The sequence below is a fragment of the Rhipicephalus microplus genome, chromosome 6 (assembly GCF_043290135.1).
Source record: "Rhipicephalus microplus isolate Deutch F79 chromosome 6, USDA_Rmic, whole genome shotgun sequence".
In the NCBI taxonomy this organism is placed as follows: Eukaryota; Metazoa; Arthropoda; class Arachnida; order Ixodida; family Ixodidae; genus Rhipicephalus; species Rhipicephalus microplus.
Genome location: NC_134705.1, coordinates 186,689,722 through 186,717,669, shown reverse-complemented (window position 1 = coordinate 186,717,669; position 27,948 = coordinate 186,689,722). Strand labels below are relative to the sequence as shown.

General features: G+C 45.1%; 1 protein-coding gene across 2 annotated transcripts in view; it reads right to left on the bottom strand.

The window, feature by feature from the left end:
- Positions 1 to 27,948, bottom strand: part of puf (ubiquitinyl hydrolase 1 puf) — a 154,136-nt gene that overhangs the window by 52,589 nt on the left and 73,599 nt on the right. For both annotated transcript variants that reach the window (XM_075867247.1, XM_037419658.2), the window contains exons 34-52: positions 24,363 to 24,518; positions 17,903 to 18,001; positions 17,615 to 17,794; positions 16,961 to 17,150; positions 16,708 to 16,871; positions 16,220 to 16,285; positions 14,874 to 15,020; positions 13,487 to 13,621; positions 12,287 to 12,381; positions 11,531 to 11,700; positions 10,119 to 10,269; positions 9,052 to 9,130; positions 8,834 to 8,887; positions 8,006 to 8,161; positions 6,990 to 7,054; positions 5,804 to 5,927; positions 3,913 to 3,978; positions 1,215 to 1,295; positions 353 to 435 (exon numbers count right to left, since the gene is read on the bottom strand). In XM_075867247.1, the coding sequence (XP_075723362.1) occupies positions 353 to 435; positions 1,215 to 1,295; positions 3,913 to 3,978; positions 5,804 to 5,927; positions 6,990 to 7,054; positions 8,006 to 8,161; positions 8,834 to 8,887; positions 9,052 to 9,130; positions 10,119 to 10,269; positions 11,531 to 11,700; positions 12,287 to 12,381; positions 13,487 to 13,621; positions 14,874 to 15,020; positions 16,220 to 16,285; positions 16,708 to 16,871; positions 16,961 to 17,150; positions 17,615 to 17,794; positions 17,903 to 18,001; positions 24,363 to 24,518 (2,261 nt within the window). The remainder of the gene's footprint in view (positions 1 to 352; positions 436 to 1,214; positions 1,296 to 3,912; positions 3,979 to 5,803; positions 5,928 to 6,989; positions 7,055 to 8,005; positions 8,162 to 8,833; positions 8,888 to 9,051; positions 9,131 to 10,118; positions 10,270 to 11,530; positions 11,701 to 12,286; positions 12,382 to 13,486; positions 13,622 to 14,873; positions 15,021 to 16,219; positions 16,286 to 16,707; positions 16,872 to 16,960; positions 17,151 to 17,614; positions 17,795 to 17,902; positions 18,002 to 24,362; positions 24,519 to 27,948) is intronic.

Below are 27,948 nucleotides of genomic sequence, written 5' to 3'. Positions count from 1 at the left end.
CAAACCTCATTAACACTTAAACCTCGATATAACAAACTTGGATATAACAAAATATCGGTTATAACGAAGTATTCGGGAAATAGTCTTGCAATAGGTGTACTGTTAGGAATATATCTTTATAACGAATTTTCGGATATAACAAATATATTTTGCTGTAAGATAAGACTTTGTTATAATGAGGTTTGAGTGTATAACAGAGTCAGATCTGCCACGAAAATACTTCATTATATTTGAAAATTCTTTATATTTGTAGCACTCTACCTATTACCAAAAACAATTCTTCATTTACTCGTCATAACCAATAATTCATTATATCGAGGCTTGATATACACAAATGAACGGGCAGTCTCACCTGTCGGGGTATGGTTGGAGGTACAGTGAGGAGTGGCCTGGCTGCAGCTGGTTGATCACATGGATACAAAGCCGCTGAAAAAGCTGAAATCCAAATGAGATTCAAAGAGAATGTTCCACATCATCGAAGACCAGCACAAACTAGTGAACACGCACTAAATGAGTTTGCAAAAGTATCACAGGCACCGAGTAAGTTCGGACGGGAGTGCCGACTCCTCTCGTCTGAAGGGGACACATTCTTAAAGTGCCGGATCTTGCTTCACAGCTCATTCGCCAGATCGTGCTATGAATGAAGAAAAGCTAAGAGGGAGAGCTGTCGGTCCTCGAACAGAGCCACGGGCATGGGTCTCTGTCGTTGCTATGCCGCGTTCCTGCGTCTGCTTGCCTATCTCTTTTGTTGTCTGCTCCGTGAACACCGCCTGCCTCACTGGCCTCCGCCAGTCAGTGCGTGCGCTCATAAAAGGAGGTTTTTTTTTTCTAATGACTTGCATGTGTTTAACAGATGGCACCATGCATAGCGAGCGTGCAAAGAAAGGAGAAGGCACCCCAAAAGTACGTAGAGGAGTAAAAAGAGAGAGAGAGCAAAGAAATGAGCTAAACAACCACATCCATGCATAGCGTATTGGCAAAGAAGGCAATCCTTCACAATGGCATATCCAAGGATAGCAACAGCCTCATTCTGACATCACAAAACTTCCACGCGACTTAGGAGCGGAGCAAGAAATTACTGAATGCTCATAAAATGATACCACTGCAAATGTAAAATCAACGAACAGTTAGGAACACAACGCGGCTAGTTTTCTAACAGGAACGTGCTCTTTGCAGTTGATAACCTCTAGCCATCGTTCAAAAAAGTAACTTACCTGCCGCACGACTTGGTTGGGGCACTTGATGAGGATCTGAACGGGCCAGCATTCGTCCTCAGCCATGTGATCCAAGAACCACTGAAAAGTCAATGACACATTGCAGGTGCTTCAGTGGGACTAATAGCCAACCAGAGACTCGTTTTAGTAGAATGCTGCATTTCTACCTGCATGATCATTATCTGCTGGGTTATTATTAGAATGTACAAGAAAGATATAAAGGTGAACACTTGGCAGAAGTGTGCCTGGTTTAGACGTCATCAATGTATGACATCTAAAACAGCAGTATTGTCAACAGCAGTGCCCTACTTAACAAAAAATTAAGGCTAAATGTAGCAAAAAACGGGCCCCATAAATGAAATATTTTGAAAATGATCCCGATGATGTCAGAGTATCCAATTACAATTAATCACTAATAATCAAACTAGCTGAAATAAAAAAAAAAGAACCTTGCATGCATCAAAAAACATAATGAAATGCTCCTTGTCCGTTTTTGTTTGATTTATAGAAAAAAAAATGCCAGTTGTAACAATGGGGAATGGCACGAGTGGTTCAAAAGTTCTATTTATGCCTGGTTAACTCGACAGGTCATGCCATCTAGCAGGGCCCAGTCGAATCAAGCACACCTGCCATCTCAGAGGCCACGGCAAAAAACTGTTCAATGGCTGTTGTAGCTGCTGTGGCTCCCGTTACTTTCACTATGCTGCTACTAGTGTCGGCCATCGTGCAGCAAAGCCAGGCTATGTTGCGCACGTCAACAGTGACGTGAAAGTGTCCACTTCGAGGCGGGTAATTTGAAGCGCACTAACGCGATGCGGACCACTAAAACACGATTTTATTTCAAAATAAGAACTTCCTTGGCACAAAAGCAGCACGAAGAGGTTTCTGGACTGCTATTTCAGCAATAAACGTCAACTAAATATTTGCCTTTAGTGTCCCTTTAGTGCACCAAAATGTGTATGCTCGCACTACTTCCACGACTGCCTCCCCATAAATTATTTATTTATTAACACTGCCAGTCTCTTTCCGAGACCATAGCAGGTGGATGTGCAGGCTGAAAATGCAGAGAGAACAAAATAGAAATGGGAATCTACTGTTATGTAATTTTCCTAATGACAATTGCGAACCAATATCAAAATATATATAGAAATGATGTCCACAAATATAGAAATCAATATACATATATACAAGTAATATGCAAACATTACAGAAAGTATGCATGAAATGGAATGGTGCACCGCAAGGCTTCAGCAAAGCAGAAAACACTGTACTGTGCTCTTGGCCAGTATGCTTTCAATGGTGATGAAATACATCTTGGACTGGGAGCATTATGTATTAACATATGAAGCTTTTTATTTTGGGGGCTAAGCCCAATAATGAACTAGCATTACAGTGGAACTTCGATTATACGTCCCCCGGTTTAGCGACGATCTGCATTCTACGACTAATCGGTTTGGTACAGGCGAAATTCCTATAGAAATATGTATTTAAAACCTCGGATTATAAGACGCAGTTTTACCCCAACCCCGCATCTTATGACGACTTTCAGAGGTCTGAAAGAAAAAAAAACACCTTTACTCAAATCTAACATTGACCACATATTAACGAGTGCAAAATATGAGCTTGGGTTCCGCTAGGTTGACGATAGTAAAGGTAGAGAGTAACACGGGACGTCTTCTTAAAATGGAAAATGTATTTCATGTGCTTCTACACAAAAACTACATCACGTATCCGGGGTCGTGCAACTATAGGCGGAAAAGGCGACATGTTCACATTTTCAGTCCGTGGTAACTTTTTCTGGTTGGCATACAGCTGATCTCCTGCCTTTGTCGCACTCGCAGTCACAGGTTTGCACACGCACGTGGGCGCAACGTAGCTGTTTTCACCGTGCAAAATTACTTTCACTTGACGTCAATGTTCACAATAACAGTGGGACATCACTAGTTTAACTTCACAAGCCTACAAATTACAATGCGCACATCTCGGTCGCACACGAAGGCATTCTACGCAAACTCGTGGTCTGTCTCCATTGTGTGATAGTGGTGACATGCGTCTGACCCGTCTGACGGGAGGGTTGATTAATTCATATGTGGGGTTTAACGTCCCAAAACCACCATACTGGCGGGAGGGTGTTGGCAACGCAGTTTTCGTTTTCCCACGCAGGCAATTTTCCGACATTTTTTTATCGGTAGAAAGATGCACATTAGATTAGATTTTTTTATTAAGGTTCACAGTAAAGATTGGCTCGCACCTCCTTCAACTAAGTAATGCTGCCACCATTAGCTGCCACTGGCAAGAATAATTGAACCAAGCTTCCTTGCAAAGGCACAAGGTCGTGCCATGAGCTTATTCAATTGGTGTGCATTCGTTTTTAGGGCAAGGCAGAATGTCATTGCCTATAATCTTAGTTTTTCGATTCTACGACAGTATTGCATGGCCCCCTGAAAGTCTTATAATCGGATTTCCACTATTAACCGCTTAAAATCCTTGCAGGTACATACTCCAGCAGTGTCACCAGGATCAACCCTTTGAAAGCACTGTCTTTAATCACATCATCTTTGTGACCGGTCAAGCAACTATCACGTCACACTTTTCTGGGATTGGTCTCGTTTACTTGTCCCTGCAGTTTGTGGAATGAACAGCCAAATAGAACTCCACCTAGACAAAAAATTGAAGAGAAACTGATTCGAAAATTTACCTCGCATGCACCCTTGCTTGCATTGAACTGCTTCGTCAGGAGTTCGATCCACTGTGCCATGGTAGGCTGCACGAAAACAAACAGGCAGCAGGGGTGACTCACACGTTCAACTTATTCAAAAAACTTACATCACATTGCGATATATTTTTAAGCAATCAAGTGCTTCGGTGCTCAAGTTGTTAGAAGGATATCAAGCTTACGGTGCTTGTGAACTTATGTAACGACTTCTGAACAGTTACTGGCTTCAGAACACAATGGAAGTTCATCCCTTCAAACTTGAGTGCCCAATACCCTATGCAAAAAAAATGAACATAATACAGTAGACTTACAATAAACGTAAATCTCTTCAGAAGTCGCCGAACCAGCGGGAAACGCGCAGCACAGTCACAGCGATAGCTGGAAGAGTGGCCTTTCAGGGCCTTTTTTAAACACTATTTGTGAAACTGCTGTAAGCACACTTGCAAGGCACTCGTTATGCTGTAAATCATAATTTTTTCTGTAGTGGGGAGGCATTCACTACGCCATCCTTCATCACTCCTCTGAGAGGCGAGGTACCCGCTACACGCTTGCAAGAAATTTTGTGGAAGTTTTCGATGCTGTGGTTTACGACAACGAAGAATTATGCCTAGCGCTATTGTAATGGGTTGTACCATTCGACCACCCACTCGCTACCGAATTCGCATTGAGTGATGCTGGCTGTTTCTTTGCTGTTCTAAAGCACCTTATTACATGAAGCCAGCCTGGAGTCAGTTTGCAACGGAGTTGCAAGCACCGGCGTAGCTCAATGACAGACTGCTGGGCTGGCATGCAGAAGACCCGGTTTCGTATCCCACTGTGTTCTTGATGTTTTATATTTACTTAGATTTTCTATCATTTTGCGGGACGGTAGTTACAAACACTGGTGGCGGACAATTACGGCAACGCAGCCCTTATTGTGATCTTGTAACAGCTTTCGTTGTAACAAAACTGCTACTTAAATAGAACAATCGTCTCTGATATGAGTTGTTTAATGCTTGAATTCTGTACCCCTATTCATCTTTAGGTAAACGAAACTGCTGTTAAAGAAAACGCATTTTCCTAGCTACTTCAGTTTTCGCTTAACGAGAGTCTAATGTAGTAGATGACCTAGAGCAAAAATAATAATAATAAAAAAAAAACAAGACAGCAGGCAAAGAACTGGCACAATGGCTCAACTTTTCCTTCAGTATGCGTATTCTGTGCTTTTGTAACAGCTCATGTCAATATCACCTAATTATACACCTCAACAGGCCCCCGCAAGGGCCCTTGCAAGGGCAACACATTACAAGCAAGAAGAAGTACGGCTGTCAATAAACACATAGCAAAATTGTGTGCACTCTAGTCCATGCAGTAGCCAAACTACAAAAAAAAATGTGGTTTAAAAACAAGACCAGCTGAATTGGAGGCCACTCGCAAATTAAGTGATAGTGCTTATTACATATACTATAGGCAAGCTTGGCAAAGCATGTTATAAAAGCTGGATTTTCCTGGCAAAAGTGTTACCTGGCTCGGCACCAATGAAATAATTTTGAATAAAATCGGCCATGATGTTCATGGCTTCATCCTAAAACCAGGAATGCATAGATATTGTTACACAAAGACAGTATAGGCACACAAGCACAGAGCTAGTGTATTTGCGGCAAATATAGCTGTTGCCCAAGCAACGATAACAGACGTCGTCTCCTAGTCAGAGCGAGCTTCCTCGTGCTCTTAGCTGCAACAATATGTTGACCAGTATTTTGCAAAAAAATTTTGCCGTGCATGGTCATACTTGGTACAAGAACACCTTAGTTGGGCATTTGTGCATCACCTCTTAAAAATGTTTGATTGGGTTAAGCAAAACACACAAGACCTCCAACACAAAAAAACTTGCCTTTTCCTTGGCGTGAATCAGGGTCTCAAGGACGAACGACGTCCCCAGCCGCGCAGCCAACAGCGTAGCTTCTTCGCCGCACGACAGCGTTTGAGGTATGGAGCCGCACATTTGATAGAGAAAGCTGAAGAGAAAACGCAGCTCAAATGAAAGGGGATATCATTACTATGACTACGTGTGCACTTGCATGCACTTTTGCTGCTTCCCTAAACTGTTTACTAATAACCACGTCTATTGAAAGTGCTAGTTGTACAGTGTATTTGTACTATGTACACATATTATTGTATGATCTGTGACTTTGAACATCTGCCTGCACGATGTTAATTCTACATCCAAGTTTTCTATTTACCCCTCTACTGCCATGACCTTACAGTGTGTATGCCGGGTAGTAACATTCCTGTCAAGTTATTTACCAAGTCTTTCTCTGTAGTAAATAGAATTCAAGTGGTGATATCTAACAACACGGTACCCATGGCTCTCTTCCGGCTCCATCAACCACTACCAGCTATTCATTCAGCAAGAGGCACAGACTTTCTCTGATCAGTTTCTGCTACTCGGAGGACACTGTCACCGATCGCCTGGGTTTCGTCAGGGCTGCTGTGCCTCGCACACTTAATGTTCTTCAGCACAAATGTGCTCAGCTCTTGTATCGTTATATAGCTGCTGCTATTTTATTGATTGCTATATCAATCAATGAAAGAGCAATGTTTCATTTGTGAAGCATCCTCATGCTACTCAAAGCTATCACCCCCTTAATCTCGACTCGTTCCGCAAACGTTTAAACAATCAGACCCATTTTTACCTTTTGCAGTCAAACTGTGGATTGGTCTTGACGGCACACTTCGCCAGTTACTTTCCGCACAATTTACGGAAGAAATTCATCGACAAGTACCTCGTGAGTTGCAAATGTGTGGTGTGCTTTTTGTATATTTTTGCCTTTCTCTACCACCTGAAACGTGCTATTTGATGCAATGTTGGTTTCTTGTACGCACATTTGTATTACTTGCTTTTTTTATGTGCTTGTTAAATCATGCTATGTGCAATTATCAAGCAACTTCTGCCCCCACCCTTGCGATGTCTAGCAATGAGATGGCAGTATATAGAAAATAAAAAATAACATAAAAGTAACATAAATTCAGGCTTAGCTAACACAACTGCTGTACATGCATAGAGAAACTGCACTTACTTGAAGTAGGTGTGGTCAAATATGCTCTTGTCCTGCAAGAACTGCATGTTGTCTTGCCAGATCCACTGCAAAACAAAGAATAAATACCCTCACAACTTATTATAACAAAGTTTTATCTTGCATAAAAATAGCTTGTTATATCCAAAAATGTGTTAAAAGTGTATATTTTTCACACTGTCTCTACTGCAAAACTATTCTTTATTTACTTCGTTATAACCAATATTTTGTTATATCTGGGTTCATAATATCAAGGTTTGAGTGTAGTCTCAGAGTCAAGTCAATGAAGCCCTTGTCCTTCCTATTCATTAGTGTCGCGCAGTGGTTATTAAGCGCAGTGTTGATACGAATGCAAACCAACTAGCACAACTTGTAAGTTGCACTCGAGGATTCTGCAACACATCACTGCTGCAAAAACCATACGTCTATACAGGGTGTTTCAGTGAACTTGAGCACAAAAACAAACATATGCATTAAGCATGTCATACTGGCCCATTATTGTTCCGAGCTGTACGCAGCATGTAAGGGTATTTTTCCATATCAGCCAAGCTGGGTAATTAACAAACATTAATTTTTATATTAATAACTCTGGCAAGAAAGTTTCCTTGTTTCTGTTGTTCTCAAACGCTGAAATCTTACATGTGCGCTAAGATAACTGGCAATCCGAAAAGCTGGGTAATTAACAAAGATGGCTTAAATAGTGTTTAAAATAGTATATCTAACAAAAGATACTCAACACACGTACTGTAATGTTTGTTAAACAGCTTTTGGATTATTTCATATATACTAACATAACTGTCCTGCTCATGAGTATTCTTTCATCTTTTCTTTAAAGAGCGGGAAATTAAAAAGTATACTCGGCACAAGTTAGCTAAAACACCCCACGTATGGGAAGAACGGTTTTCGGAGCGCAAAAAAAGAAAAGGGGGGGGGGGGGTGAGGAGATGACCATGAGAATGATAATAACAATGATAATATTAAATTAATACATGTTTCTTTAACACTACTGGAGTACTTACCTCAGCCAGTTCGGATGGCAGCCTCAACGTTGTCTCCGGCTTTGGCTCCAGCGATGTGTCAGCAGGCTTTTCAGATGCAGTCTGTGCGGTGGAGTTTTTGCCGTCGGGCTTTTCCGATGAACACCGTTCGTAGAACAGCATGTAAGCGCTGTTGGTCTGCGATGGAAAAGGAATACCTTGCTAAACGTAGGTCCTCTATTATTTTACTTGTTTTATTCGACAAAGAAAAAAGTCGGGGAAAGGTCCAAGCGTTGCTTTATCACCCCGCTATAAACCGCCAAATGCCAAAAATTTGATGCAGCAGGTTTGGTGAAGCCTCAACCAACCAAAAATAAAGCTCACCACAACCAACCAGCTCACTACTGATGCAATTGTTTAGCATTCACATCATTAAAAGTTGTGAGAACACAAGAAATTATGGTGGAAAGAAAGACACCAAACGAAAGCTAATTAAATCAGCTATCTGTGTTTACTACATCCTGCACCGAAGAGTTGACTACATTGCGCATTGTCTCTCCCACTTGTTCTCATACTTGCGCTGTTCCCAAGACATCTCGGATGAACCGTCTAGCCTGCCAAATGACACAAGCCTTTGCTGTTTATTATTAATTACCCACAAATTACCCTTTTTACACCCCAATATTTTTCAGCAAGGGAGCTCTGGAAGCAGTGCCCAAAACAAAAGCAGAACTGATTTACCAACACCAGTGTTGCAATTAGTGAATTCTAGCCGAGCTCGTTAACATCACAGACCAAGTGAGTGACAAGAAGCACTTTGTTGGACCCATTTCAATGATGCCAACAAAGTAAGAAATAAAATAAACACACCTTCTCAAAGGAAAAGTCCATGAACTTGTCCGTGACAGAGTCATAGGTCTTGCTCTGTGAATATGACAAACACAAATAGTATGACATTCAGACAAGGCCCCAATTAATGTGCGAAGACATAGACACCATTCAAACAAGACTAAACTAATGACCACTCAAGATGGAACAGGTTATTTTTAATGAGCTAGATTGTGCAGGATATGAAGCGTACTCCTCACCGTCATTTCTCCCCCAAAACATTCAGCAGCGATGTGCGAGGGGTCGAAAGGCTTTACTTCTGCATCATTGAACAGGAACCTGGGAAGAATTGCGTTCGAGAGAGTTCAATTACCCCTCCAGCCCTTGTTAATCAATCAATCAATCAATCAATCAATCAATCAATGTTATTAATTTCCCAAACCATACGCAGTTTTGAGAAATAAGGCAAAATGGCAGATGTAATCTGCACTATACAAGCACTTAGCTTGAAGAGTGAAGCCAATGTGTTGCCAAAGACTTGTAACATAATTCCACAAATTTAGCGCATAGGTTATATATCAATGGCACAATCTTCAATCCCAGAACTTAATTTGCACCTCCTTCATTGATCAATGGCTATACATTTATGTCAGACTGCGTAATAACTGCGTGACGTCAGGAAGGACAGCACGTCCAGTCGAACACACCCTTTATTCTACGCTGCCACTTTTCCTTGCTACCTAATTCCCAGTGTCCATGATGATGACACAAACTGTGGCACTGTGTCCCGGCCTTACGGTTGCCACCTACGCCACGCAGTTCTTACAGTGAAAAACAATTCATTCAAGGCAATTCCAAATGTCAAATGGTAGGGTTCGATGTCTCAAACCAGTACAAGCATGTGCAAGTACACTCGAACCTCGATATAACAACCATGGATAAAACGAAATAGTGGTTATAAGAAAGTAAATGAAGAATATGCTTGCCATAGATACACTGTTAGAAATGCATCTTTACAACGAATTTTAGGATTAACAAAGTTATTTTCATTTAAGATACAGCTTCGATATAATGAAGTTTGAGTGTGTATCACAGCTCACTCTAATTCCACTTTATGCCACACACTCTGCAAAAGAGGGGAGAAGGTGGCGATGGAAGGGGAGGGAAGGGGGAAGGCTATTCATCTTATGACTCAACTAGTCTATCACGTTGAAGCTTCAACTCGACAGACTATGTTGAAACACACTGTCGACTATGTTGAAACACACACGAGCGAAATGAGCATGCTATCGCTTCAACCTCTCTGCTATGAACCGAGCAAACTCACCACTTGTCCTTGCCAGGGTTTTGCCGCTCCCGGATGAAGCTGTAGTAGTGGCCACCGTCCGCTGTGCCCGTGTGCACGGTGACGCCTATGAGATCGTACTCGTAGCTTCCCGTGTCTTCGTCCGAGGCTTCTTTTTTTGCCTCCCCATCGTCTGTGTGCAGAGGCAATGAGAAAAGAAAAAAATGTTATAAATTGTACTACAAAAGTCGTAGTTTCCTATGACTACACTAGAGGGAACTCTGGGGCTAAAGTCTATGGGAGCTGCAACGCACGGCGCTTCAGCCGGCACGGCAATAAGGGTACGACACGAGATTTGCCTAGTCTTTGTTTTTCCGGCTCTGTTTAGCTTCGCGTGGCTTGGAGCCGCTTTGACACGAGGCGACAATCAGCAAATGTTAAGCAGCCTCACTCCACCACCTTAACCTTCTAGGCTCAGCAATTTAAATCAGGTAACGAGGCTGACAACAGTAAGTTCTTTTATTCAAACCAAAAAACCAGAACACAGCAATAAACAAAGCCAAAAGTACGTTCGAAGCCCGCAAGCACAAAGACACGGCAAGTCCATGTATACTAATCATCATTCCCATGGTGGCTGAAAGATCGCAGCGCCACAGTCCATACTAGTTAATTTCCGGAAACTTTATGCCAGAAACAACCCAACCTCTCACCTATGCACAGCACACATTTTATGATATGCTGACTTTAAAACTTGTGCTTTGGCCAATCATTGCATGCAGAAATCAGTGCAATGAAGGAAGTTTTAAAATGAGGTAATTAGTGTCCCTTTCTTGGGAGTGGCACGAAACTGCTGGAATTAGTGACTAGCGCTAATTATACTGGATCATACATAACTGCGCTTTATTCGAGCGTCTCAAGTGTGCATCCTCCTTTATATTAGCAGACTTTGAACAAATGAGAGCTTAGAAGAAGTAACTTTCACTATAATGCACCACGGTTCTATCTTTATAACTATGTTCCATCTTTATAGTGAGAATTTATGCTTCACTTTCATCTTATTCTATGTTACCAGCCATCACTAGGAAACAGATTAAAACTTCTGCATTTAAATGTAGCTCAAGGAAAGGACGGTTCATCAGGAAAGAAAAATGTTTCAGATTTGAAAACTTGATTCTTGTCTAGGGGAACAAATTTTTTGAAGAGGCTACAGTAGATTCCTATTAAATAAAACTCTCTTAAATGAAATCGCCGCTTAAACGGAACAACTGCCACCTAATATGTTTGGTTTCGTACTTAAATATTATACTCCTGTTTATCTCTCAGTAAACGAAACCCCACTTAAAGAAAACATATTCTCCTGGTCCCTTCAGGTTTCGTTTAAAAGAAGTCTACTGTACTTTGCTTCTACGCCACCCGTGGCCTTAAATTTCATCGGCACATGCAAGGATACGCACCCTGGCGTGCCTGGCTGGGAAGCAGGTTACTCTCCATGTAGTTGGACATGTCCAGCCGCAGGGGAAAAGAAAAGTGGGTGTTCACTTTCTCCTTCATCATGGTCACCATGTTGAAGGTGTAGCGCATGGTGTTGAAGCAGAGGATGCGCGGGAGTCGCTGTATGCAGGCCCTGCAGAAGGGAACACCGAGCGACGGAGTCATGGTCAGGTACAAATAAATCACACACGAAACGCCATCACGCGATTTGGATAAAATGACGGAGTGATTCAGTCGGAAATTCAGTGAGCGATGGAAGCTTGAAGAGATGAAAAACACTGTGAACAGGGTGTGCCACTGGAGCCAACTCTTCGACGAGACCACTTGTTGAAACTTTGGCCTGGGCAGCACCCTGTGTTCACAATGTTTTCATCGAAGTGATTCAGTGTGGCGTCACAATACTGCATTAAAAATTGATTTCTGGGATTTCATGTGCCAACACTACAGTATTCTTATGAGGCTTGCCACTGTGTGAGACTCGGGATCAACTTTGACCGGCCAGGGTTCTCTAGCATAAACGTAAATCTAAGCTCGCACTTATTCTTGCATTTCACACCCCTGGCGGGGAATCAAACTCGCGTCCTCAAGCTCGGGAGTGTAAGACCCCAGCTGCCAAGCTAACATAGCAAGGGGAACTGGTAACAATAAAAGGAGTACTGTAAGGCCATGTAAAAGTCAAGTTAATTAAGAGCACGCATGTGCCAACCAGTGCGACGCACCTCTTTTCTGCTCGAACTTTTTTTCCACACTGGGAACAGGTGTACATGTTGTCACCCTCCAGTGTGTCCTTCACCGTCAGCTCATTCATGGATTCCTGCAAACCAGACACGAGCTTTGCATGAAGAATGATCCAGAAAAACGTCGCAACAAGATCGCCCTGCACGCCACGATACTTCCGTTATAAACGATGTGTGTGAACACTAATATTGGCAAACACAACTCTGGTCTACTTTACATCCTATAATTTGTCATAATCACATTTGGCTTGTGTATAAATGCCCACATATTAACAGGAAGCTTTAGTTTGGATTAACTCAAATGCATATCTGCCAACCTAGGAACTTCGAGAGACCGCAGGGGGGTTATATCAGGAGTTACTGCAACTGAGACATTTGCGACCCGCTGTCGTGGCTTCCATCCACTGCGATAGCAAAATCACGGAGTTTCACAGAATACGTTTTCGGCATCTTGAGCCATTTCCTCGACGATGGCAGTTGTTTCCATACGTCCGCAGCCATACCGCTTCAGGAACATTTTCCGAAACAGCGGTCCAGCGTGATCACAAATTCTTAGCGGCAAGTTGTATTCAGCAAGAAATCTTATGAATAGGCATTCTGCGCGAAAATTCTGCTCTGTACGAGTCCAGAAACGATTGCCAGTACTTCTTGGGTTTTGACACCACCATCGACCTCCTAACTGAATTTGGGGAAGCACGTGACCCCCGCAACCCACGTAACAGGTACAAGTGATGCCTAAGCAAGCTGCATAGGCCTAGCGTGCGAAATGTGCAGCCTAAGACAGCCAGATGCAAAAGTTGTGACACCTTTTCCATCCCAGTACTTCAGAGCACAGTTAGAATTACCCAGAAGTTTAGTGGTATGCGCTCTTCCACAGCACCACAACTGTCGCAGCAAGAAAGGCTGATAGTATGCCCAGGATTAGAAAAAAAAAAGCATCTGCTGTGGTGGCCACTTTTCGGGCTATTCGAGTTAGCATTCGTCAATCAGAAGGGTAGGTGAAAATTCAGAGTCTCCCGGACAAGTCTGGAGAGTTGGCAGATATGCAAATGTCCTTGTTTGAATAAATGCGAGAACGAAAGTTCACAGTAAGAGAACTGCTGCTGGTGGAACTTAACTAAAGACCACTCAGGCAACAAACCAACCAACCGGCCCGCCAAACGATCAAAAAGCATCACTCACGTAAAGATTTCGCATGTCGGCCACCTGACACCTCAGAGTGTAGAACTCTTCCAGTGTCCGGCTGATGTGACTGCAGTCCAGCGAGACAACGTTGTTGGACAGCACCCCACAGAAGAGGTGCTTCACCAACTCTTTCTGCAACAAATAAGTGTGCAGCCCAATTTGTACAACCGAATGACGCCATTGCAGGCCAGAGCGACAAAATTTCACTTCGGTCATATAAGTTGCAACTCGGCAGCACACACATTGAAGCTAACTAGGCAGAGCTGACCGAGTGGAAATGTTTTTATTTCACTGATCGCCATCAAATAGAACACCAGCCCATGCAAAACCATCTGACGGTTGGTCGCCTTGTAGTATACTGCAAAGCATGGCCTCCAAAACCTTCACGAAGCTTCGGCACCTCTTAATCTCGGAGCGTGTGGCGAGAGGTTGCGCTAGTTATCAGCGCCCTGTTTTGCCATTTACCATGACACCAGTACAACGGTAGTGTTTAGTTTAAGAATGCAAACAGTCTATTCCTGGGAGCTGATTTAATATGCATCCGCTTGCAGTTGCACACATAAAAATTTTGCGAAAAGGCTACTCTATATTCCTGCTAACTATTTGCGTTCATTTGGCACATTTGTTTCCACAATAATCCACCTTCTTTATTTTAAAGATGATAGTCTTTCTTGGGATATTTGAATGCAAAAATCTTGGTCTGTCTTGCTTGCTGTCTGTCTATCTGTCGCATGATTCCATCTTGAACCGGTAGCTACGTTCATACTTGTGAACACTGTCGATCAAAATGAATATCTTGCACATATCTGATGCGCAACATGAAAAGTAAAGTATTAGGTGGTGTATTCCTTCACTAGAAAATACATTGATATGCAATTCTAAAGATACTAGTGTTTCTTGGGCTGCGCTGAAAATGATACGCGCCGATACACGGCCAATTTTTATGTTGTACACATGAACCCTAGTCTTGTTCCTTCACTTCTAAACATCTTGTGTGTGTGTGTGTGTATATATATATATATATATATATATATATATATATATATACACACATATATGTATATATATATATATATATATATGCACGAACATTACACTGGGATCACTTATAGTATTTCACCAAGTTCACCTGTTGAAAATTCAACCAATTCCAAGTTCATTGGGTGCATCTCCCTTTCTTTATATTTAGCTGTTATTACTGCTAAGTTTTTCATTTGCGTAGTCATTATGTATTTGCCAAGTCCTTCTGACACAATGCTTTTGAAAGCCTGTAACATAGTCTTAAATAAACTTACTTAATAAATCAAGCAACCTTTTGAATGGGGCAAGTTTTCATAACAACAAGCCTCTCTAAAGAAAAAAGCAGAAAAGCTGCATGACGTACCAACTGCGGGGTCATCTCTTCCAGCTTGCTGATCAGGTCCGTGAAGAATTCAACCATGTCCTTCTGCTCCCCGGTGTTCAGGGGTTGGTGGTCCATCGTGTACGCTTTACAAAAACTTCGTGGATTGTATGCTTTTCGCTCGCTTTCCTGAAAGTGACACGGGCAAAACGTGGGCACACCGATGGTGCGAAAAGAATTACTGCCTATTAACGAGTAGGTCATTCATTTGCTCGTGAGTTGGATGCTGCTATTTAGAAAAGTGGCATATGAGCAGCTAAGCTAAAAATATTATGCTGCCTATGCGAGGCACACAAATGCCGTGTCATGAAAATGAGTACCTCCGAATGTCAGTAATCTGCAAAAAAGGTAGAGCCGCGAAATATTCGCTACTTGTGGCACTAATAAACAGCACACGGAGGGCTCACCAGGCAGTGGTGCATGTGCATTGAGCTAAAACACAAGAGGGAAGTTTCAGAAGACTTACATTCATTCACTAATCATAGGACACCCGTCATTAATTGAAGTAATCGGTGATGCACGTCTGCACAGGTTTGCCTTGCAGCGTGTCAATCAATTTCTACTTTGGCTTCAGCATTCTTTTGGCAAAAGAAGTTGCGCACGGCCATGTCCAGCGCCAACACAAGACGACGACGACTGCTACACTCTGCGCCGCCGCCGCAACGTGGCCAGCAGGTGACAAGAAAGGAGGAGCACCTCCACGTGCAGAGAAGCAGATCGGCAATAGAGAGAGAACTAACACTCCACGGCAGCTTTTCTTTTGCTCTTTTCTTCGCGCGCAGCATTAAGGAAGAAGGGTCTCTACGAGGTAGGGACGGAAAAGGGGGAAGCGTGGCACCGGCGCATCGCAGATCGGAATTTGAGAGAAGAGCCAACACTTTTCGACAACATTTTTTTTTCCTCTCTCTTTTCGCACACGGCACTGAAAGGAGAGGGGTCTCTATGTGGCAGGGATGGAAAAAGGAGAGGTGTGGCACAGGTGCGTCACAGATCCGCACTTGAGAGAAAGCAAACATTCTGCCGCAGCCTTTTCTTTTCTTCTTTTCCTTCTTCGCGCGCAGCGTTGAGGTGACGGAGGTGACTGCGCGGGATTGGGCATGGTGCTGAGAGCATTTTCGGAGCACGGTATGTTCGAATTAATTGCTGGAAGTGCTTGTGGATTCGAATCACTGGGCGTTTTCGCCTATTAGAATACACATAGCTTTGCCATGACTACAGCGTCAGTTCTAATTAACCGGAAGCTCGAATCAATGAGATTCAACAAAAAAAAGTACACAAAAAGTAATAAAACGTTTTTCTTGCAAGTCGAACCTGCTTTAAGGACTCACCAGAAGATAAGCAAACATCCGCTGCAGTTCCCTCAGTGTCTGGCCATGCTTGCCCTCGGCAATAGTCTGAAATGAAAAAGAGAAATTATTTTCATATAGGGAGGCTAAAACACATTCAACAAGATGAAATACAGGGTGAGTTGGCTTGGCTTCAAGGTAACTACAGCACATATGCTACCGGAAGTCTATAAAAGAAAACATCCATGTACAGCAAAGCAACCGGACCCTTGGCATACACAGATGCACAATAAAAAACCCATCAGGAAAGTTGCAAAACATTCCATAAAAGTGCATACCGACCCTTGCCCAGTGAACTAGATCTACACAGCTCTTTTAACTTCTCGAACCCCTACCAAAAAGCGACTCGGAGCAGTGCAAAGAAAATCCAACGAACCCTAACTAGGCTTCCTTAGGAACTCTTGCTCTTTTAGCTCGACTGCCCTTCCTAAAACTAATGCCTAAAAACAATGCATCTTTAGAACGCTCACCTGTGCAGAGAGAATAGATGCCCGTGCCTGAGGCAGCATGAATAGATGCTGCATGCAAGAGGCCAAGTAACAAGTGGCGCCCAAGTTGGTCAAGCCGACGTAGCCGCATTCGGACCGGCCATCCTCGTGGGGCCAGTAGTCCCACGGATATGGACTGTGCGACTCTGAAAGAGAGAATATTTCAATGAGTGTGTCTGTCACCCTCAAAACAACTAAATGATCCAGCTTTGTCTCCCAGTGACGTATCGCTCACTCGGGCTGTGTTGTTGGAGAAGGCGGCCGTGGATGAGCCGAAAGTTGTCCTCGGAGCCTCGCACTAGCTCCAAGAGCAGGTCATACGCCGCGGACCGCACCCCAGATGACTTGCACTTCGGAAGCAGGCGCCTCTGCCCACTCTGGTTGCCGACGGTGAACAGGCAGCCCATTATGCCAAGGGCGAACTCCTGAAACGCAGCGTAAAAAGTTGAGAAAAGTTTGGTCAGTGGGTAGCATTGTTGTTGCACATGGTTTACAATTTATACAGGTGGTCAGTCGCGGTTACACCGGTCAACCCATCTGCTTTAGATTCTTAAGCTGTCCCTAATGATTCTTACTCATTTTGACCAAAGGGTGTACTCAAAGGAAACGAATTGGGCAAGTTGGAATACACACGTGATGACCAGCACCGATTGATGTGAAGTAAGCTGTCTGCCACAAGTACGAATCACCACAGAGGAGACAACAAGAGGTGCATGTGTGCATGCATACTTGGTGCATCAGCCATTATTAAATGAGGCTGTTTGCTTTCAGCAAATGCTTATCAATTACCATTCTTGCATATATTACTGGCAGGGGGGAATGTATCCCTTTGCTATTAAATGAATAAAGCTAACGAAGAAACAAAAACTGTGCCATGTAGCTCACGCACCTGACCCTGCTTGCTGAACTTGAACGGGGGGTTGTGCTTAGCAACGGCCGTGGCTAGAGAGAGCAGGCCGTACAAGCCGTCGTCGTCCTGAGAGCTCTGCAGCGTCCCTTCTCGCACGTCTCTGCTGAAGATGGCTTCGGCGATGCGAGATGCCAAGCTGTCCAGGTCAACGACGGGCTTCTGCAAGAAATGCACGCCACATATTGATGACTGTACAATCTCACCGGTACTTTGGCTTTTTCATTGCATACGACATTAATATATGAAAGCAATAATTGAAGGAATTACCTGATCTGGTGGTACCTCGTCCTCCAAGTTATCTACAAGTTGGCACACCAAAAAGAAGTAGTCTCGGCAACCGGGTCCGTACGGTTCTTTTTCCCCCTCCTAATAATAGTAAAAAAGAAGAGGGGGGGGAATAAGACAACAATTAGCTGTACGCAGTTACAGTTCAATCAGTTCAACTAACATGTTGTATCTTTAGTTATTTCAAATAAATTTTGTTAAGTGAGTTAGTGTGTACGAAAGTCAGCACAAGGTACATTCGACACCCTCACAATTTTGCAAGCATTGGTTGCCGAGCATAACATAGTAGATTCAAATCCCTAGTGACTTTTTTAAGTGCGCACGTTTCATTTATTTCATGACATTACATAGAAATGAAATGCAAATACCGTATTTACTCGCATATTCGGCCACTCGCATAATAGGCGCACCCCTAGTTTGGTCGCGAAAAATTCGATTTTTTTTAATGCCGTGCATAATAGGCGCACCCCGAACTTGGCCGTGATCAGAAACGGTTCTACCCCCCAGCGGTACAGTTGGAACGCGGTCCCCGTACCCTGAAGAAAAAAAGAAGGCAAATCGACGAGCAAATAAAAAAAATTCGAAGTGCAACGACCTAACCAACGTGTTTGTCGAAATAAAACGAAAAAAAAAAGCGTCCATGAGCGAAAAAAAAAGGGCTGTTCTATCAATTACTGATACCCCCCAAATCGCCGCGATTTTTGGAGGTCACGTGTACAACACCGGGGGCTCGATCGCCATCACCATTATCAGAGAAAAAGAAAGAAACACCATTTTGCAAGCGGTGTGCGTATGTTGTGGTCGTGTATTGAACTTTGGTTCCACCATGGGGAAGTACGCGAGCTACACGGCTGGGTTTAAACTGAAGGCAGTGCAGTACGCGCTGGAGCATGGCAACCGGGCTGCAAGCAGGCATTTCGGCGTTGGAGAAACCAGTATTCGGTACTGGTATCTCGAACGCACTGGATGCGAGTGAGGATGACATGTTGTGGGGTGCGGATGATTCGGACACCGAAAACGAATCCCCGCTCGGCGAGGATGAATGTGTGATCTCCGACTCGGACTCCGAATAGGGAAAAGGAGGAACAGCTACGACTTTTGTGTAAATAAATTTTACGTGTGTGTGTGCAGTTGACGGCTCTCGCTTGTTCATTAAAAGGTACGTAGGTATGTTTGTTTTATGCTGAATTAATTGGTAAACGATAAAGTCGCCTTTTACTTGACAAGTGTGCAGATTTAAAGCGCGAGAACCGAGTTGAAAAAATTTTCGAAAATTTTACCCCGCGTAATTGGTGCACCCCTAACTTCGAGCCGGATTTTCTGAAAAAAAAAGTGCGCCTATTATGCGAGTAAATACGGTAAAAGCAACAGGTGCGTACAAACCAAGACATCTTATACTCGAGATTCTGGATGTGCGAATGTTAATATGCAATAAGAGACATATCAGTAGGATCCTACAGTAGTGAATGCTGTAGTACACTAAAACCTCATTATGATAAAGTCACAGCTGACAAAAAAATAACTTATTTTTATCCAGAAATTTGTTAAAAGTGTATATTTGTAAAGCTGTATCTATAGGAGGAATGTTCTTCGTTATAACCGGTGATTGTTATACAGTCAAGCACACATATAACGACTCCACTTAATACAAACATTTATTAAAACGAACGATACCCGAGTGATCGTAGAAATATCCACTACTTGAATGGCACCAGATCGAACATATAACAAACGTATGAGCCTTGCCGATCGGTTACAGCCAATGATGTCGGCCCTTTGGCGACTGCCTGAGACACCACCACTTTCGACCACCAAAAAGACACCGATGAGGTGCCCTAGATTCTTATTGTTAAATGCCGACACTGTCTCTCCAGCCATGTTGTTATCGCTCTCCCTGACCACTTTTTGTTACTCACCCCTGTCCTTTGTACCCCTGCTGTTACGAGTGCCTCACACCAGCAGACAAGGCCCGTGTTTTCGCTCTGCCACCGATCTTGCAATGACCAATAACTGGCTAGTCTCCCCTGTTTTTTAATCGCCGACCTTGTCGGCCTAGTACAACCAGACCATCTCCAAATATCAGAGGCCGCTGACTTGCACACCATCGCCTGTGTTAGTGTCATGTTTGAATCGGCATTGTATCATTCTAGTGCACGCCCTTGCACTGCCCCACCGACTTCAATAATTTTCTATATGTTCCATGTTTAGAGCCTGTTCTTGCTCATTTCACACTCCGCTAAGCATGCACTTCCGCATGTGTGCAGAAGCATACAATCGGCTGTTACATAGAACGAACTGCCAATCATCGAAGTCGGTAGGGCCACGCAGGCCCCACCAAGATCAATATTTTGCAATCCATCCCATGTGACAGCCATTTTAACCTTTGCACATGTGTGCGTGTGCAAAGGGAGCATGCCATGAATTTTCGGACACGCGAACACCTTACACCACAGTGCGATACTCTGACCTTCGCACGCGCAGGCCACACTCTGAAGTTTTCTTGCACGTGAGTTGAGCGTTTCATGGACCTATCAAGCAAGCAACCAGAAACCTTCTTCCTACATGTTCTGGCTTTCATGGCCACCTTCCCATTGTTCCCGCGATTCTCACAAGTCTCTCTCTTCTCCATTTATCGCAACTCATTCGCCTTTCTCCACTGCTCTGCGACGCCGGTCACTCCGACTCGAATTCATAAGTTTCTTTTTCTGCACAGAAACACGCCCAGACCTGTCCCGCATGTCCTTGCTCGTTTGTCGTCGCACATGCACGTCTTGCTCAATGTTGGTGTACCTGTGTAAGTCAGGATGACAGACCGATAGCCTGCCGAGCTAGCAGATGGCACGAAGCGAAAAGCGCTGGGCATAGTTACCAAGCGAGCCATTCTAACCAAGCAATCTCAAGGAGCTAAAAGCTGCGAGTTGGTAAAGATGTTTGGCTTGTGCAAGTCAACCACAACAACGCTCCTAAAGAACAAGATCATCAGTGTCGACGCCAACTCGACAGACAGAAAGTGTCTGCGGAACACCAGTTCAAGGTGCGCCAAGACATTGCCTCATGGCTTGAAAGAAATCGAAATACTTTTTAAAGGCATACGGATCGATATGTTTATAAGGCAGATAAAACTGCGTCATTCACCATATGTTGCAAAGAAAAGCACACTCCAAGAAAGGCCACACGTGCGTTGTCGGCAAACACAGTCAAGTATGCGTCACGGACCTTTTGTGCACTAATATGGACAGGAGCAACTGGCACACACTTTATTACACTTACTACGAACTTTGGGATAGAACGAACGAATTCCATGTTACGCTGAGGTCCGTTATCAACGAACTCGACAGTACCCATGTTCGTTATATGAAAGCTTGACAGTACATTTCGTACGGCCCGTGGTTAAAAGCTCAAGCATTTAAGGGGAGACGCGGGTCGAAAAGTCGCGGTTTTCCGGAAAATTTTCGCTTTTTTTTTCCGGCTGTATTGGCATCCTTGGACTATAATCTATTACTTCTGAAAATATCAAGCTGAAATTCGCACGAGAAATTACCAAAAATGCTTCCAAGTGGGCAGCGGTGACGCGAGAAATGCGCGAAAGTCGCGAAAAACGGCGAAGTTGGCGTCGTCCTGTCGCGAAAACGACGCGTTGGCCGCCATTTGCAATCGTGCACGCATGTTGCGAAGGCCGTATCCTTCATAATCCACTAGTAGCCAGTCTCGTGCCTTCACGCAGAATAAACAAAAAACGAGAAAAACAACGCGTACGTCACGCGTTTTGAATATCGCGGCACACAGCGCGAGGCCGCCATTGGACGGCGGTGCGCTCCACGCTCCTATCTCTCCGGCAAAAGAGCGAAGCCTCGGACGTCGCGATCGAGTTTTTCTGCGTTTCTCTGCATTTTTGCGTCATGGCAAGCCCGAAGAAGTGCAGTTCAGATAATCGAAAGTTCAGAACTCGCCACAAGTATCGAGGGAAACGGCGTCGGACACTTCGCAAAGCGACAGCGAACGACGATGTCGCCCCCCGACCAACGCCCCGACGCTCCGACTTCGGATAGGCCTAACACCGTCATCGAACCCTGCGACAGTGGTTGTGAAATAGCCGCTGCCGTGGAATTCGTCAGTGCATCCCAAAGGAAGATTGGATTCTTTGAGAGTGAACGTAGACCGGTAGATGCTGCTACTGCGAACATGCTGCTTTGCGAAATCGATGCGCTGACGGCACTTGTGGCAGGTGCGCAATGCCCAACCTGCCGCGAACGGAAGCTCGGCGTGCGAGAGGCAGCTGGAAAGCGCAAAGGACTTTCGGCATTCCTCGAACTGTGCTGTCAAAATTCTGATTGCCCTGAATCTGCACTTTCGTTCACGCACACGTCGAGACGTACTGCTTCGGCCGGGGACCAAGGAACGAGCGCTCGTTTTGACAGCGGCAGCTCGCGTGGCAGCTTTGCTGTAAACGTGAAGGCAGTTCTGGCAACACGCGCTATAGGCGCAGGCCACGACCAACTTTCACGATTTTGTGCGATTCTCGGTCTTCCGAGCCCGATGCATCACAAGACATTCAACGGCATTTGCAAGAAGCTCCATGGTGCAGCGATGACGGCAGTGAGCAAAAACTTGCACCAGGCACGAAACATCACGAAGGACACAGTCGGCGGCAGAGATGTGCCAGTCATGTTTGATTGCACCTGGCAGAAAAGAGGTCATAAAAGCCACAATGGAGTGGGCACAGTCGTGTCCCTGGACACGGGGCTCTGCCTCGATTTTGAAGTTCTTTCGAACTACTGCCATGCTTGCAGTATACACAGGGACCTTGGGGAGGATGAAGAGATATGGCGAGCTTTTCATCTTCCAGTTTGCCAAAAAAACACTGACTGCTCATCCCATGCAATGGAACCTGCGGCAGCTGTCAATATATGGCAGAGGACCTTGTCTTATGAAACTCCACTGCGATTCACCAGCTTCCTAAGTGATGGTGACAGCAAGGCCTACACTGCAGTCTGCGAGGCAAATGTATACTGTGACACCCCCATTGACAAAGAAGAGTGCACGAACCACGTTGCAAAGCGCTTGGGAACTGCCCTACGGAAATTGGCAACGCCACTGCCACGAGGCGAAAAACTGAAAGATGCAAAGATAATAAAACTACAAACATATTACAAGATCGCCATCACGAGCAACAAGGACAGTGTCCGAAATATGTACACTGCCATATGGGCATCGTATTTTCATTGCTGCTCCAGTGATGGTGCCAGTAGCCACAACTTTTGCCCCGCAAGACCAAATTCGTGGTGCAAGCACAAGCGTGCGGAAGCACTGGGGGAGCCTGCACCACGCCACACCCCACTGTTGACGAAGGCTCAAGGATTGGCAATTATGCCTATCTACAAGCGCCTTACAGAGGAGAAACTCTTTATTCGGTGCCTTCATGGCAAGACACAGAATGCAGCCGAATCACTGAACAGCAAGATATGGCTATGTCCAAAAACAAAGTTCGTCTCCAGAACAACTGTGGAGACAGCCACCGCTCTTGCTGTACTCTGGTACAACAAAGGCCACAGGGGCTTTGAAGAAGTGCTCGAAGGCATTGGAATTCTCCCCTCACAAGATCTGGCCACACATGGTGACCACTGTGACGTCATGCGCATCAGGAAGATGAACCTGAAGCAAACTGCAGAAGCGAGGGCACGCCGTCGCAACACAGCGAAGAGAGCTCGTGTTGAGGACACTGACCGCAAGAGCCGTGAAGGACCAAGCTATGGTGCAGGGGACTTCTAGACACTTGCAGTGCATTCAAGGCAAGGTACTTTTCATTGTGCCCCAATTTGATGCAAAAAGAATGATTTCCTAATAAATGCCAACTTTGCGAACTTTCAAACTTGTTTTTCTCATTTTCATTTTTTCTGACAGTTTCACGTTTTCCGGGCAGCCTTTTAGAAACTTATATTCATTGTATAGTAACGAAACTTGGCACACATATTCTTCAACACATGCAGAATGCAAATATCTACTCTAAATTGCAATGCCTACCAGCATTAGTTGTGAAAATATTAGCTTATTGTTTCAAGGGAGATTGAAAATAATAAGTCATTCAATACAATTTTTTTTTCTTGGTTCCAATATTTCTGTGACATATCTATATAGATATTTGCACTTTTCAATCTACCAAGAGTCAAATAAGATCAGACACAGTGCTTTTACTGAAAGTTTAGTACATAAAAGAGTGCCCACAACAAATGTAACTTTTTGCTATTGTTTATGGCATAACTCAATAATTATAGCAGCTACACAAAAAATGATTGCATATTTGAAATCTGCATGAAAAACTATACTAATAACAAACTTTTCAAGTCTCTATTACTAGAAATAAAAAAAAAACTTTTTCGAGGAGCGTCTCCCCTTAATCCCGGGAATAAGTTCTACGAGTGACTCCAAAATACTGCCAGCTCACATCGTGAAGCAAAGGTTGCATGCTCTGTGCAGCGGACAGGAAGTCCAGGAGGCTGGCCAGCAGAGGACCGATGTATGCCTGACCACCGCGGCCATCCGCATCCACGCCGAGGCAGAGTCGGTACAGGCCGGTGCAGGCCTCACGCCGTACAGCGGGCTGGATGGAAATGACACCAGAGACACGTCAACCTGGAGCACTTCTTCATCCATGATTACAGAATCCATACGAACACTAGATCAAAAGTACACACAACGCAAGTTTTTCTTAGGCATCTGAAGGACTCCAACTTCAAAATGAGATTACAAAAGTTGAGTAACACTGATGTTAGTTTACAAAATGCATCAAAAGCATAGCTGTAGAAATGGAATGAGAACATGTCAGGAGGCTACCAAATCCAGAATTAAAGCACTAGAAGAACACAGTAACAAATGGCAGAATGATAAAGACACTGGCTCTTCAACCACAAAACTAGGTCCTAAAATGTTACCTAGCAAATGTCCTCAAATGCAAATGTTACAAACATAACAAAACTTGTCCAATGCTGATATGCACGTGCACATGCCAGACAACTTGAGTTACCCCACGAAGTCCACAGTGTGTACGCATCTGCCTTGGATGAGGAAAAGCTGTGGTCTTCCAAGTTTGTATTCGGCCGTGCACATGTTAATCTACGTTATTTATGTTGCACGGTAGATTCTGTCTCCATTATAGTTTCATTACATTGTTCGCACACCTTTACTAACATTGTTATAATTTGTTCTATACATTTCAGCTCAGAAAAGTTTTTCTTCTTTTAATGGCCCAAACGCACTGAAAGATTGCAAAAACCTGCTATACCTCCTGAAATTTTTCACATTAAATGAAATAGTATGCTCAAACCTCATTAAAAGAAAGTTTCATATTGCTACCTGTAGGCTGCCACAAACCATAGTGCGAATGCGCGTGTGCGCCCGACGAAGAAGAGGAGGCTCGCTGGCTGCTCGAGCTCGGAGTCAGACTGGCCAGTGCTGCAACCGCTCTTGCAAATATATTTTTCGAATATATTCGCAATACTTTGTCTCGTTACTCACGTAACATATTTGGTGGAGGTGGAACGATCCCCGTCCTCACCACGCAGCTCCGCAGTGGCCGCATCCTCCAGCTTTCCGCCATGGCTTCCAGTGACAACGCGTCCGCTTCATCATCTGCGGCTTCTCCGACAACCTTTGTCGCCGTCCAAACACCACGTGATCCCGGGACATTTTCTGCGCAACCTGGCCTCGACGTCGACAAATGGCTTCGCCTTTATGAACGGGTCAGTCAAACTCACCGTTGGGACCCTACCATGATGCTCGCTAATGTTCTCTTCTACTTGGACGGAACCCCGCGTGTCTGGTACGAGACAAATGAGTCCGAACTCACCAGCTGGGACACGTTCAAGGAGAAGCTACGTGACATCTTTGGGGACCCGACCGGTCGCCACGCAGCTGCACGACAGGAGCTGGCTACCCGTGTCCAGTCGCCAACTGAATCGTATGTGTCATACATCCAAGAAGTTCTCGCTCTTTGCCGAAAAGTGGACGAGGCGATGTCTGAGGCTGAAAAGGTTGGACACGTTTTGAAGGGGATCGCGGACGACGCCTTCAATTTGCTGGTGTACACTAACGTCTCGACCATCGACCGTGTAATTCAAGAATGCCGCCGTTTCGAAACAGCAAAAAGCCGTCGGGTGCGCCCTCCTTTTTCTCGGTTGCCAAACACGGCGGCTACGTCCACCTGCTCCGATTCTACCGTCACACCGCCCTTTGAGCAGAGTGTAACGCGTATCGTTCGACGGGAACTTGAAGCAGCAAGTCCAGCGCCGCTTCAGCCCACTTCTTTCGAACATACGATACCGACAACCCCCGCGATCTCCGTTATTCAGGCGGTCGTACGACAAGAATTCGCCAACCGCGGGTTCCCTGATGCTTGCCCCATCTCTTGCCCCTCCTCCAGACCAATTCCCATTAATGCACCTCGACGTGACCCATTTGTTGCTCCACGATCTCGCAACCCGGCGGAATGGCGAACTCCTGACGACAAACCGATCTGCTTCCGGTGCCACCGCGTTGGACATGTCTCCCGCTACTGCCGTGCCTCCTGGACGCCGCCACATAGGAGCCAGTTTTTCGCACCTTATAGCCCATATGAAGATCTTCGCCGGTATTCGTCCAGCCGTACCGCCCCTGCTTTCGACACGTCTAACAGCCGCCTTCCTGCTCGTTCTCCGTCCCCTCAACGCCGTCGTTCCCCGTCGCCCCAGCCACGCCGCCATCACTCGCCGCCTAACTTTTCATCGTACCCGACGGAAAACTAGACAGTGCAGCCCCTGGAGGTAGTGCTGCATCATCCCTGTCTGAACCAAACCCTCCATTGACGCTTCATACGAACAAAAATCTTGTCGATGTACACGTGGACGGTATTTCTCTGTCGGCACTAGTCGATACTGGCGCTCATGTGTCCATAATCAGCGTTCATCTTTGTCGCCGCTTAAGAAAAGTACTCACGCCCCCTGCTACCGAAGCTGTACGTGTGGCCGATGGCGGCACTGTTCCTGTCATTGGCATGTGTACGGCTCGCATACGCATCGCCGACCGTTACATCCCTGTTCTATTCACGGTGCTCCAGAACTGTCCTCATGACCTCATCTTAGGGATGGACTTCCTGTCGACCCATTCTGCTCTGATCGACTGTTCCGCTGGTACTCTTTGCTTAGACCTTCCTCTTCAGCCGGATATTCACCCTGAACCTCAACACGGCCTTTCTGCCACAGACTTCCTCCGCTTACCGCCTAAAGCCCTCACATTCACCGAATTCGCCACGACCTCACCCGTATTGGATGGGAATTACATCGTCACGCCGATTCCTGATGTCCTACTCGCACGTGACGTCACCGTCCCTCACTGCATCGTAACTGTAGCCTCCAACCGGACCCGTCTACCCGTCATAAATTTCGGCTTCACAAAGCAAGTCCTCCCTGAAGGCATCCTAATTGCCACGTTGCGGTCCTTAGCCGATGATCACGTCACCACTTTCGCAGCCGACGCATGCCCCAATTTTCCTTGTCGCCCACTCGATGCCACATGCCTCGACATGTCAATACGTCCCATGATCGACCCTGACCTTCCCCCAGCGCAATCAGCCGCTCTCGCACGCCTTCTAGCTTCCTACCGTGACATCTTCGACCTTGACGACCGCCCACTCGGCCAAACTTCTCTTGTAAAGCACCGCATCAACACCGGTGATGCTGCTCCCATTCACCGTCGACCGTATCGCGTGTCCGCGTCGGAGCGCCAGATTATTCAAGCTGAAGTGAATAAGATGTTAACTAAAGGCATTATTGAGCCCTCATCAAGCCCATGGGCGTCACCCGTCGTCCTGGTTAAAAAGAAGGACAACACATGGCGTTTTTGCATCGATTACCGGCATCTAAATCGAATCACCAAAAAGGACGTGTATCCTTTACCACGTATTGATGACGCCCTCGATTGTCTCCACGGCGCACGCTACTTTTCATCCATCGACCTTCGTTCTGGTTATTGGCAGATTGCCGTAGACGAGAAAGACC